Source organism: Scyliorhinus torazame, chromosome 5 (assembly GCF_047496885.1).
Source record: "Scyliorhinus torazame isolate Kashiwa2021f chromosome 5, sScyTor2.1, whole genome shotgun sequence".
Lineage (NCBI taxonomy): Eukaryota > Metazoa > Chordata > Chondrichthyes > Carcharhiniformes > Scyliorhinidae > Scyliorhinus > Scyliorhinus torazame.
The window spans coordinates 146,552,369-146,565,882 of NC_092711.1; the positions used below are offsets into that span (position 1 = coordinate 146,552,369).

The following is a 13,514-nucleotide window of genomic DNA, read 5'->3' on the forward strand; positions in this document are numbered from 1 at the left end:
TTAAGGAAAGGATGGATGGGACAGGTGTTCCACTCAGGGCTGGACGCAAAGAATAGAGGGGTGGCCATACTGGTGGGGAAACGGGTGTCATTCGAGGCTAGGAACATTGTAGCGGACAGCGGGAGCAGGTATGTGATGGTGAGTGGCAGACTGCAGGGAATGGAGGTCGTGCTGGTCACCGTATATGCCCCGAACTGGGATGATGCGGGATTTATGAAGCGGATGCTGGGACGTATCCCGGACCTGGAGGCAGGAAACCTGGTAATGGGGGGGGCACTTCAACACCGCGTTAGACCCAGGGTTAGATAGATCTAGATCCAGGGCCGGAAGAAGGCCGGCAGCGGCCAAGGTGCTTAGGGGGTTTATGGACCAAATGGGGGGAGTGGATCCGTGGAGATTTGCCAGGCCGCTGGCCAAAGAGTTCTCCTTTTTCTCCCATGTCCATAAGGTATACTCCCGGATAGATTTCTTCGTTCTGGGAAGGTCACTGATTTCGAGGAGTGGAAGGAACCCAGTACTCGGCCATAGCTGTTTCAGACCATGCCCCACGTTGGGTGGATCTGGAACTAGGAGAGGAGAGGGAACAGCGCCCACTCTGGCGACTGGATGTGGGATTATTGGCGGATGAGGGAGTCTGCGGAAGGGTGCGGGGATGTATCGAAAGGTACCTGGAAGCCAATGACGATGGGGAGGTCCGAGTGGGGGTAGTATGGGAAGCACTGAAGGCAGTGGTCAGGGGAGAGTTGATCTCCATCAGGGCTCACAAGGGGAAAACAGAGGCCAAAGAGAGGGAAAGATTACTGGGGGAGATCTTGAGTGTGGATAAAAGATATGCGGAGGCCCCGGATGAAGGACTATATAGGGAGAGGCGAAGACTCCAAACGGAGTTTGACCTGCTGACCACAGGGAAGGCAGAGGCACAGTGGAGGAAGGCACAGGGGATGAGATATGAATATGGGGAAAAGGCGAGTCGCCTGTTGGCCCACCAGCTTCGTAAGAGGACAGCGACGAGGGAAATGGGGGGAGTTAGGGATGAAACGGGAACTACGGTGCGGAGAGCAGGGAAGGTGAATGAGGTGTTTAAGACCTTTTATGAGAGGTTATATAGGTCCCAACCCCCGGAGGGAAAAGAGGGGATGCAGCAGTTTCTGGACCAACTAAGGTTCCTGAGGGTGAAGGAGCAGGAGGTGGCAGGCCTGGGGGCGCCAATTGGGGTGGACGAGATGACCAAAGGGCTGGGGAGCATGCAGGCAGAGAAGGCCCTGGGACCTGATGGGTTCCCGGTGGAATTTTACAGGAAATACGTGGACTTGTTGGCCCCGCTGCTGGTAAGAACCTTTAACGAGGCCAGAGAAGGGGGGACTCTACCCCCGACAATGTCGGAGGCGACGATATCACTAATCCTGAAGCGAGATAAAGACCCGCTGCAATGCGGGTCTTATAGGCCTATCTCGCTTCTGAATGTGGACGCCAAGTTGTTGGCAAAAGTGCTGGCAATGAGGATAGAGGATTGTGTCCCGGGGGTGGTGCACGAAGATCAGACAGGGTTCGTAAAGGGGAGACAATTGAATGTCAACGTGCGACGGCTATTGGGGGTGATAATGATGCCCACATCAGAGGGGGAGGCAGAGATAGTGGCGGCGATGGATGCAGAGAAGGCATTTGATAGGGTAGAGTGGGAGTATCTATGGGAGGTGCTGAGGAGGTTCGGGGAGGGGTTTGTCAGCTGGGTTAAACTCCTCTATGGGGCCCCAATGGCAAGTGTAGTCACAAATCGGCAAAGATCGGAGTATTTTCGACTACATAGGGGAACAAGACAGGGATGCCCGCTGTCCCCATTACTGTTCACGCTGGCAATTGAACCACTGGCCATAGCGCTGAGAGACTCCAGGAAATGGAGAGGGGTGGTTAGAGGGGGAGAGGAACACCGAATGTCACTCTACGCAGATGACCTACTGCTGTATGTGGCGGATCCAGTGGGGGGGATGACAGAGGTCATGCAGATATTGAGGGAGTTTGGAGATTTCTCGGGATATAGGCTTAACATGGGAAAGAGTGAGCTTTTCGTGATACACCCTGGGGACCAGAGTAGAGGGATAGATGGCCTGCAGCGAAGGATAGTGGAAAGAAACTTCCGCTACCTGGGGATTCAGATAGCCAGGAGCTGGGGAACCTTACACAGACTCAATCTGACTCGGCTGGTGGAGCAAATGGAAGAAGATTTCAAAAGGTGAGATATGCAGCCGCTGTCACTGGCGGGCAGAGTGCAGGCGATTAAGATGATGGTCCTCCCGAGGTTACTATTTGTGTTTCAATGTCTCCCTATATTGATCACTAAGGCCTTTTACAAGAAAATAGATCGGAGCATCATGAGCTTCGTGTGGGCAGGGAAGGCCCCGAGGGTAAGGAGGGGGTTCCTGCAACGTAGCAGGGACAGAGGGGGACTGGCGTTGCCGAATTTGGGCGACTATTACTGGGCCGCCAATGTGGCGATGGTCCGTAAGTGGATGATAGAGGGAGAGGGGGCGGCGTGGAAAAGGCTGGAGATGGCGTCCTGTAAAGGAACGAGCTTAAAAGCGCTGGTGACGGCGCCACTACCGCTCTCCCCGAAAAGGTTTACCACGAACCCAGTGGTGGCGGCAACATTAAGTATCTGGGGGCAATGGAGGCGACAGAGGGGTGTGCTGGGATCCTCGGTGTGGTCCCCGATCAGGAAAAACCATAGGTTTGCCCCAGGGAGGTTGGACAGAGGGTTCCAGAGCTGGCACCGGGCAGGAATTAGGAGAGTGGGAGACTTATTTATAGATGGGACGTTTGCGAGCTTGGGAGCGCTAGAGGAAAAGTATGAGCTGCCTCCGGGAAATATCTTTAGGTATATGCAGGTGAGGGCGTTCACGGGACAACAGGTGAGGGAATTTCCGCTGCTCCCGACACAGGGGATCCAGGATAGAGTGCTTTTGGGGGTGTGGGTCGGGGAGGGCAAAGTGTCCAAAATATACCGGGAGATGAGAGAAGAGGGGGAGGAGCTGGTAGAATAACTGAAAGGAAAATGGGAAGAAGAGCTCAGGGAGGAGATTGAGGAGGGTTTGTGGGCTGATGCCCTAAGTTGGGTAAATTCCTCTTCCTCGTGTGCCAGGCTTAGCCTGGTCCAATTTAAGGTGCTACATAGAGCACACATAACGGGAGCGAGGTTGAGCAGGTTCTTCGGAGTGGAGGACAAGTGCGGGAGGTGCGGGGGAAGCCCGGCAAACCACACACACATGTTTTGGTCGTGTCCGGCACTGGAGGGGTATTGGAGGGGAGTGGCGGGAGTGATCGCGAAGGTGGTGAAGGTCCGGGTCAAGCCAAGCTGGGAGTTAGCTATATTTGGGGTAGCGGATGAGTCGGGAGTGCAGGAGGCGAAAGAGGCCGATATTGTGGCCTTTGCGGCCCTAGTAGCCCGGCGAAGGATTTTACTCATGTGGAAGGAAGCGAAACCCCCCCGGTGTGGAGGCCTGGATAAACAACATGGCAGGGTTCATAAAACTGGAGCGGATTAAGTTTGTGCTGAGAGGATCGGCTCAGGGGTTCTCCAGGCGGTGGCAACCGTTCCTCGACTATCTAGCGGAACATTAGGGGGAAAATAGATAGCCAGCAGCAGCCCAGAGGGGGGGGGGGGGGGGTAAATTGTTTTTGTTCTCGAGGGGGTGAAGGGGCAGGGGGGGGGGCACTATTTTGTGTTATATTGTTAGTTCACTATTTTATTTAAACCATGTTATCTATCAGTTATCATGTTACCGTTTTTGTTGATTTGTAAGGGGGAAAAATTGCGTTTGAAAACTTTAATAAAATATATTTTTAAAAAAAGAAAATAAATCTTGGGAGATTAATAGAATAATCTTTATTATTGTCACAAGTAGGCTTACATTAACACACACCGGCGCCTGTTCGGGTACACTGAGGGAGAATCCAGAATGTCCAATTCACCGAACAGCACATCTTTCAGGACTTGTGGGAGGAAACCGGAGCACCTGGAGGAAACCCACGCAGACACAGGGAGAATGTGCAGACTCCTCACAGACAGTGACCCAAGCCGGGATTCAAACCTCGGTCCCTGGCGATGTGAAGCAATGGTGCTAACCATTGTGCTACTGTGCCGCTTGTAGTTTCTACACACTGCTGCCACTGGGTATCAATGGTGGAGATGGTGAAAGGGGTGCTGATCATGTCCCTACTTTGTCTTGAATAAAACAAACTCTCCGATTTGAATAAGACTGTCTGATAATCAAGCACTTTAAAGAATTGAGTAAAACCTAATAAATTTAAATAATCCAGTCCATTTGAAAAAAAGATCTGCTCTTCAAAGATATATTGGTACAAATTACATGAGATCTTTGTAGTTGAATTGAATACCTTGACTCCTCACACGGACACTTGACTGACAAGAGGCACTGATTGGACAATAGCTGGAAACAATGAGCTGAAATGTTTCTGGGAGTGAAACTGTTTCACTTTAACCTGGAATCGACTATGTGAGAGTTAAAGGCAATACCAGGCGAAATTACATTGAATATACAGCACAGAAACAGCCCAACCAATCCATGCCAGTGTTTAGACTTCACTTGAGTCTCCTCTCATGCTTTCCCATCTGACTCGATCATTTCTCCCTCATGTTCATCCAGCTTCCCCATAAATATATCGATGTTGTTCATCTCCACCAATCCCTGTGGTAGCGAGTTCCACAATCCCACCACTCTCTGGGGAAGAAGTTTCTCCTGAATTCCTGATTAGATTATCTCACATTCATAGCTTCTAGTTTTTCTCTTACCCTTACAAGTGAAAACATTCTCCATGTGTATCAAAATCTTTCATAATTTACAGCCCTCCATTAGCCCCTAAGCCTTGTGTTTTGATGAGAACAGTGACTGGCCTATTCATTGTCTCCTGATAGATTTAACCTCCCGCACTAAAAATCTGAAGACATAAATGATTTGTTCGCACTTGAGTTCAGCGCAGTGAGAGCAGGGATGGAGTTACATGGGAGTCTGAGAAAAGCAGATTCACTGAGAATGGGTGGGCTGGTCTGAACTGTGTGAATAAGCTGGTTAATCAGACTGTTCATGATCGGGGACTTGGTGTTCAGGGTAGTAGAGGAGCTCAAGTGACGGCCTTCAATAACAGATTAATCTGCATTTATACAGCACATTTAATGTAATTCAATATCCCAAGATGTTTTCACGGACATTGTAAATCCAGGTTTCACAAATGATTTGATAAAATTGTCCATGCTCATGATCATGTGACAGAAATACTACTTCTCTCTGACTCTGCCTCCACACACTCCCTCCCTATTGATTGTAACACTAATTCATCCCACTATCCTCCTCCTGCTTTCCCCCAATTCTCCTCCCCTGAAGATGCTGACTCTCGGGTTCAGTTTCACTCTCACCTATTGCCCTCCCCAATATGTCACCCAGGTGTCTAAAGTTAACAAACTGTTTTCTCAGTGGGACGTCACAATCAAACCCAGTGACTACCCACATGTGCTTTGTGTCAGGGCGGGGTCCCTGCGCCCTCTTTCTCTCCTCTCTCCCCCCCCCCCCCTGCTTTTATCCCAGTCCCAGGGGTTTGGTGACTGGGCTACGGATGGGTACTGGCGGCTGAATTTCCCATAGTCCCCCGCGCCGGGAAACAGCTCTATCCACAGCGCCGGGGGACGGACGGACAGGGACTGCGCATGTCCAACGGAGAGGAAAAGATGTGCATTGCCATTTAGGTCAAAAGTGCATCCACGACCACGTGACATCCGTTGCTTTTTTTCCAGTCGGCCAGCAACCAATGGGAAGAGTTGGAGGACCGGAATGACTGTAGTCCTCCAGCCAATCAGTGCGCGGGCGTTGTGTTAATGACGTTCCAGCTTCATGCAGACTGAAACGTCCTGCTGTGCCCAACATCTGTGAGTAAAACACTTTCTTTTCTCCTCCTTTCCATTTCGTTTCTCATTCTGACCTTCAATTGTTCACTTGCAGCGACTGAAGGGAAAGGAAGTGAATCCAGGGAGGGTGCAGACTCTGCAAAGCTTGGCCCAGGTCTCTCTCTCTCAAAGACATTGACATCCTTTGCTCTCTCAGCTTGACACATTTATCTGTCTGGCTAAAAGGATTCATAGAATACTCAGTGCAGAAGGAGGCCAATTGTCCCATTGAGTCTGCACCGGCCCTTGAAAAGACCACCCCACTTAAGCCCACCCCGTAACCCAGTAACCTCACCTAAACCTTTTGCACACGAAGGGCAATTTATCATGGCCAATCCATCTAACTTGCACATCTTTGCACTGTAAGAGGAAACCGGAGCACCCGGAGGAAACCCACGCAGACACGGGGAGAACGTGCTGACACCGCACAGACAGTGAACCAAGCCGGGAATCAAACCTGGGACCCTGGAGCTGTGAAGCAACTCGCCTAACCACTGTGCTACCTTGCTGCCCCTGATGGTCTCTTTCCTAGTGTTCACAATTAACGGGCTATTTCCCCAGGAGATGGCTGACATTTAAGGGGACAGTAAATTAATTTTGGATTGAAATATGTGTAGTGTTGTTACATCATACAGATTAGATATATTATTGGTTCTGTAATAAAGCACATTTATTATTATTTCCAGTTGTGTAATATAGTACTGTAGAGCTACATTATATATTTCCAGAAGAGAAAATGCTGGAAAATCTCAGCCAGTCTGGCAGCATCTGTAAGGAGAGAAAAGAGCTAATGTTTTCGAGTCCAGATGACCCTTTGTCAAAGGGAAAAAAGATAGAAAGTGGGAGATATTTATACTGTCGGGCGAGGGAAAGAAAGATGAGTCAGAACCACAGAAACAAAGGAAAAAGAGTGCTAAAGGACAGCACAGTAGCACAGTGGTTAGCACTGTGGATTCAGAGCGCCTGGGTCCCAGGCTTAATTCCCGGCTTAGGTCACTGTGCGGAGTCTGCATGTTCTCCCAATGTCTGTGTGGGTTTTCTCCGGGTGCTCCGGTTCCTTCCCAAAAGTCCCAAAAGATGTGCCATTAGGTAATTTGGACATTCTGAATTCTCCCTCTGTGTACACGAACACGTGCCGGAATGTGACGACTGGGGCTTTTCACAGTAACTTCATTGCAGTGTTAATGTAATTCTATTTGTGACAATAAAGATTATTAATAAAATCAAGATTATAATGGCAGTCCCCAGAAAGAATAAAAGGTGTGAAAGACCAAACAGCAGGGAAACTAAAATCAGAGGGTAAGCTTTGACAGATGTAGATGTGGGGGGAGGGGGGACATGGTTGGGAGAGCGGTAAAATGAGAAAAAGGGGGGAAGCAAAGGAAACAAAAGGTAAAGAAAGGGAGGATAAGATAGGGGGAAAGAGTGAGGGGCAAATATATATATATATGAAGAAAGACAAGAAAGAAAGAAAAGGTAATAGACAGTTAAAATGGAATGGAATGAAAACAAAGGGGTTGAGGTGGGGTAGAGCTAATCATCTGAAGTTGTTGAATTTGATGTTGAGATCGGAAGGCTGTAGCGTGCCGAACCGGAAGATGATATGCTGTTCCTCCAGTTTGCGTTGAGCGTCACTGGAACATTGCAACAAGCCAAGGGCAGGCATGGGAGCAGGGTCTTGTGTTAACATGGCAAGCAGGGACAGCACGGTGGCACAGTGGTTAATCACTGCTGCCTCACGGCGCCGAGGTCCCAGGTTCGATCCCGGCTCTGGATCACTGTCCATGTGGAGTATGCACATTTTCCTCGTGTCTGCTTGGCGTTTGCCCCTACAATCCAAAGATGTGCAGTGTAGGAGGATTGGCACGGTAAAATTGTCCCTTAATTGGGTACTTCAAATTTATATAAATAAATAAATAAAATGGCAAGCAACGGGAAGGTCAGGGTCCTGAATGTGCACAGACCTAAGGTGCTCAGCAAAACGATCACTACCATCTAGGACAAGAGCAGCAGATACCTGGGAACCCCACCACCTGGAGGTTCCCTTCCAAGTCACTCACCAGACCGACTTGAAAATATATCGCCGTTCCTTCACTGTCGTTGGGGCAACATCCTGGAACTCCCTTCCTAACAGCACAGTGGGTGTGCAAGGAGGCCACTTATCATCACTTTCTGAAGGGCAACTAGGGATGGGCAACAAATACTGGCCTAACCAGCGACGCCCCAATCCTGTAAATTAATTTATTTAAAAAAATTTAGAGTACCCAATTCTTTTTTTCCCAATTAAGGGGCAATTTAGCATGGCCAATTCACCGACCCTGCACATCGTTTTACATTGTGGGGATGAGACCCATGCAGACACGGGGAGAATGTGCAGACTCCACACGGACAGTGACACGGGGCTGGGATCGTCAATGAATTTAAAGACAATGTAGTGAAGTTTTGGAATTCTCTACCCCAGAGGACTGTGGAGCCTCAGTCATCAAGTATTTGCAAGTCAGAAATTGGCAGGTTTCTCAATATTGAACATACCACGGGATATGGGGGATATGTGTGGGAAAATGGTGCTGAGGTAGATCAGCCACTGATCCCATTGAATGGTTGAGCAGGCTCGATGGGCTGAATGACCGACTGCAGCACCTGTTTGTTATGATCTCTGTGTCCAGGACAGGAAGCAGTGAGCATGGATCTGTCAATCAGCCTGAATCAGCACCTTCAGGAGAATTGGGAGAGTGACTATTAGATACAGCAGAGTGAGAATGGAGGGAGAGTGTGTGGGATGGAGATTTGCAACTTTTGGGGATCAAGAGAGGAAAGAATGTTCCAGAGAAACTACAATTGTCAGTTCTGAATTTCTATCCTGCACTGACAGTGATGTCTTTTGTAAACTCCTTTTACAGAATGTTAAAAGATAGGATTTACAGACCGAAATCTCAAACATCCGTCTAGTTCTGACAGTCACTCGATTCATCGGCCATTATCTAGAAGGAGTAATGTTTGCCCAACCTGTTTGCTTCAAAAGATTTCATTGTGATTGGAAAAGCACCGAGACACACGCACTGACTGTGGAAAGAGCTTTAACCAGTTACACAGCCTGAAAAAACATTGCACCTTTCATAGCGAGGAGAGACCATACACGTGTTCTGTGTGCGGTCAAAGCTTCAACTGATAGTCCAACCTGGAGAGACTCGAGGAGACCCAAAATATGGAGAAACCGTGGAAATGTGGGGACTGTGGGAAGGGATACAGAGTCCCATCAGAGCTGGAGATTCATCGACGTAGTCACACTGGGGAGAGGCCATTCACTTGCTCTCAATGTGAGAAGGGATTCACTCAGTTATCTAGCTTGAATTTACATCAGCGAATTCACACTGGGGAGAGGCCGTTCACCTGCTCTCAGTGTGGGAAGGGATTCATTCAGTTATCTCGCCTGAATTTACATCAGCGAATTCATACTGGGGAGAGGCCGTTCACCTGCTCTCAGTGTGGGAAGGGATTCACTCAGTTGTCCAGCCTGAAGATACACCAGCGTGTTCATGCTAGGGAGAGGCTGTTCACCTGCTCTCAGTGTGGGAAGGGATTCTGTCAGTTAATCACCCTGCGGGCACACCAGCGAGTTCACACAGGGGAGAGGCCGTTCACCTGCTCTCAGTGTGAGAAGGGATTCAGTCAGTTAATCAACCTGCGGGCACACCAGCGAGTTCACACTGGAGAGAGGCCGTTCACCTGCTCTCAGTGTGGGAAGGGATTCACTCGGTTATCCAACCTGCGGAGTCACACATTTGTTAATGCTGGGGAGAAGCCATTCACCTGCTCTCAGTGTGAGAAGGGATTCACTCAATTATCCAGCCTGCAAACACACCAGCGAGTTCACACTCGGGAGAAGCCGTTCACCTGCTCTCAGTGTGGGAAGGGATTCACTCAATTATCCAGCCTGCAGACACACCAGCGAGTTCACACTCGGGAGAAGCCGTTCACCTGCTCTCAGTGTGCGAAGAGATTCACTCAATTATCCAGCCTGCAGGCACACCAGCGAGTTCACACTGGGGAGAGGCCGTTCACCTGTTCTCAGTGTGGGAAGGGATTCTGTGTTTCCTGGTCCCTGCTGAGACACCAACAAGTTCACAATTGATTACAGTGATGGATTCTACTGTCATTGTTTCTGCTTCAATTACACCCAGGACTGCATTTCGTTCTCTCTTCTCTTTCAGTGAATCTGAGACAGGAAAAGTGATGCAACTGTGGCGAACAAGAAATATTAAAAATTCATTAGATCAAAGGAAGAGGTTCTTAAAATGGCCAAAATAAGTGTAAGCTTAAGGATTGTGAACTTGTTTTAGAATTCAGCAAAGAAGGATCAATAAACTGATCAAGAGAAATTAGAATATGAGAGCAAACTGGGGAGAAACATAAAAACCCACTGGAAAAGCTCCTATGGGAATGTGAACAGGAAAAGATTAGCAAAGACCAATGTGGGTCCATTCCAGGCAGAGACAGGAGAGTTTATAATGGGCAATAAGGAAATGGCAGAGAAACTAAACAATGTGTGTCTGTTTCACAGAGGAAGATACAGAAATCGTCCCAAAAACACGAGAGAACCAAGGGACTCGTGAGCAGGAGGGACTGCAAGAGATTAGTATTAGTGAAAAAGTAGTACTGGAGAAATTAATGGGATTGAAAGTTAATAAATCCCCAAAAGCTGATGCTCCACATCCCAGAGTGTTAAAAGAAGTGGCTGTAGAGATAGTGGATACATTGGTGATCATCTTCAAAATTCTATAGATTCTGGAATGGTTCCTGCAGATTGGAAGGTGGTAAATGTAACCCCACTGTGTAAGGAGGGAAAGAGAAAACAGAGAACCACAGACATTAGCCTGACATCAGTAGGAGGGCAAATGCTACAATCTATTATAAAGGCGTGATAACATACGAATTAGGAGCAGGGGTAGGCCACTCGGCCCCTCGAGCCTGCTCCACCATTCAATAAGTTCACGGCTGATCTGATTGTAACCTCAACTCCACATTCCCGGCGACCCCCCCCGATAACCTTTCACCTTCTTATCAAGACTCTATCCAGCTCTGTCTTAAAAATATTCACAGACTCTGTTTCCACTGCCCTTTGAGGAAGAGAGTTCCAAAGACTCGCGACCCTCGGAGAGAAAAAGTTCTCCTCTGCCTTAAGTGGACAAGTTATTAGTTTTAACGTGACTCCAATTTCTAGATTCTCCCACACGAAGAAACATCCTTTCCACATCAAGGCCCCTCAGCATCTTCTACGGTTCAATCAAGTCACCAAATCTCTATCGGACACAAGCCCAGCCTGTCCAATCATTCCTCATAAGACCAGCCTCCAATTCCAGGTATGAGTCCAGTAAACCTTCTCTGAACTGCTTCCAACACATTTACATCATCCCTTAAATGAGAGCAATACTGTACACAGTGCTCCAGATGTGGTCCCACCACAATGTCCTGTATAACTGAAGCATCACCTCCCTACTTTTGTATTCAATTCCCCTCACAATAAACAATAACATTCGATTAGCTTTCCTAATTACTTGCTGTACCTGTATACTTGTCTTTTGTGATTCATGCTCTTGGACATCCAGATCCCTCTGAGTCTCAGAGCTCTGCAATATCTCACAATTTAGATAATAAGCTTTATTATTCTTTGTGCCAAAATGAACAATGTCACATTTTCCCACATAATACTCAATTTTACAGATGTTTTCCGCACTCACTTAACCTATCTATATCCCTTTGTAACCTCCTTATGTCCTCTTCACAATTTACTTTCCTACCTATCTTTGTATCATTGGAACATAGGAGCAGGAGTTGGCCATTCAGCCCGTCGAGCCTGCTCCACCATTCAATACGATCATGGCTGATCATCCACTTCAATGCTTTTCCTCACACTATCCCCATATCCCTTTGTGTTATTGGTATTTATAAATCTGTCAGTCTCTGCTTTAAACACACTCAATGACTGAGCTCCCACAGCCCTCTGGGGTAAAGAATTCCAAAGATTCACAACTTGTAGATTTCTATTGATCAAATGATTGCCCTGTTCTATTCCCGTATCCCTGTAGGTTTATTTCCCTCAAAGGCCCATCCAATTTCCTTTTGTAAACATTCCATCATCTCCGTTTCTACCCCCCTCCTCGGAAGTGGGTTTCAGGTAATTCCCAAATACTGCCAAACTCTGGTTCAAGTCTAAGATTTTCTTCAAATGTAAACAGGAATCAAAGGGCAAAGAAGGAGGCCATTAAGCCCACCATTCCCATGCTAGCTCTTTGAACGAACAGTCTAATTGGTCCCATCACCCTGCAAGTTTATTTTCCTGCAGAATCTGTCCAGTTCCCTTTTGAAAGTTACAGTAGAATTTACTTCCTGCACCATTGTCAGGCAGTGAATCCCAAATCACAACAAGTCATTCTGTTTTAAATCTAATACCTTCATGAGATACTGTGTTTGGATTTTCACAGGGTATTTGAAATGCAGTGAAAAACATGGTTGTTACATAAAATCAAGTCTCAGTCTTTATGAGTGATCTTCGTGAGTGGACCGAGTGTGATATATCCAAGTTTGACAAGTTGTAAAAATAAATTACATTTAATTGAGCGGCACAGTGGCACAGTAGTTAGCACTGTTGCCTCACCCCACCATGACCCACGTTCAATTCTGACCTTGGTCACTGTCTGTGTGGGGTTTGTACGTTCTCCCATGTCTGTGGGTTTCCACTGAGTGCTCTGGCTTCCTCCCACAGTCCTAAGATATATGGGTTAGGAGAATTGGCCCTGATAAATTGCCCCTCACTGTCCAGGGATGTGCAGGTTAGGTTATGGGGTTACGGGTGAGTGGATAAAAGCTAATTACTGTGGATGCTGGGATCTGAAACAAAAGAGAAAATGCTGGACAATCTCAGCAGGTCTGGCAGCATCTGTAGGGAGAGAAAAGAGCTAACGTTTCGAGTCCAATGACTCTTTGTCAAAGCTAACAGACAGAGAAAGTGGGAAATATTACCCCGTTTCCCTGGGTTTCTGTGGCTATGACTCATCTTTCATTCTCCACAGTATAAATATTCCCCACATTCTCTGATTGTTAACTTTGACAAAGAGTCATTGGACTCGAAACGTTAGCTCTTTTCTCTCCCCACAGATGCTGCCAGACCTGCTGAGATTTTCCAGCATTTTCTCTTTCGTTACGGGTGCGTGGATATGGGTAGATTGCTCTTTGGAAGAGTCGGTGCCGACTCGATGGGCTGAATGGCCTCCTTCTGCACTCAAGGGATTCTATATCTATTTCTACAACACCTTTCATGACCACACAATCTTCTAAAGCTTTTTACAGCCTTTGAAGTAGTTTTGAAGTTTAGTCACTGTTGTAATGTCGGAAATTCTGGGTATGCCTCATTAATAATATTTTGTTTAAAAGATCAATCACTCGTCCAACTTCACTGTTATAAGTAACAAGGTTAAGGAAGCCATGTTAAATTCTGAAACTGGACCTTTATTTTAAAAATTCATTCTGTATAAACCAAACTGTTTCTAGAAACTGCTGAATG

General features: G+C 47.4%; 1 protein-coding gene across 1 annotated transcript in view; it reads left to right on the forward strand.

Annotated features, from left to right (window-relative positions):
* LOC140421968 (uncharacterized) overlaps positions 1-13,071 on the forward strand; it is a 73,702-nt gene extending 60,631 nt beyond the window's left edge. The window contains exon 3 of the mRNA XM_072506956.1: positions 9,251-13,071. Within this exon, the coding sequence (XP_072363057.1) occupies positions 9,251-10,085 (835 nt within the window). The 3' untranslated portion in view covers positions 10,086-13,071. The remainder of the gene's footprint in view (positions 1-9,250) is intronic.
* Positions 13,072-13,514: the final 443 nt, after the last annotated feature.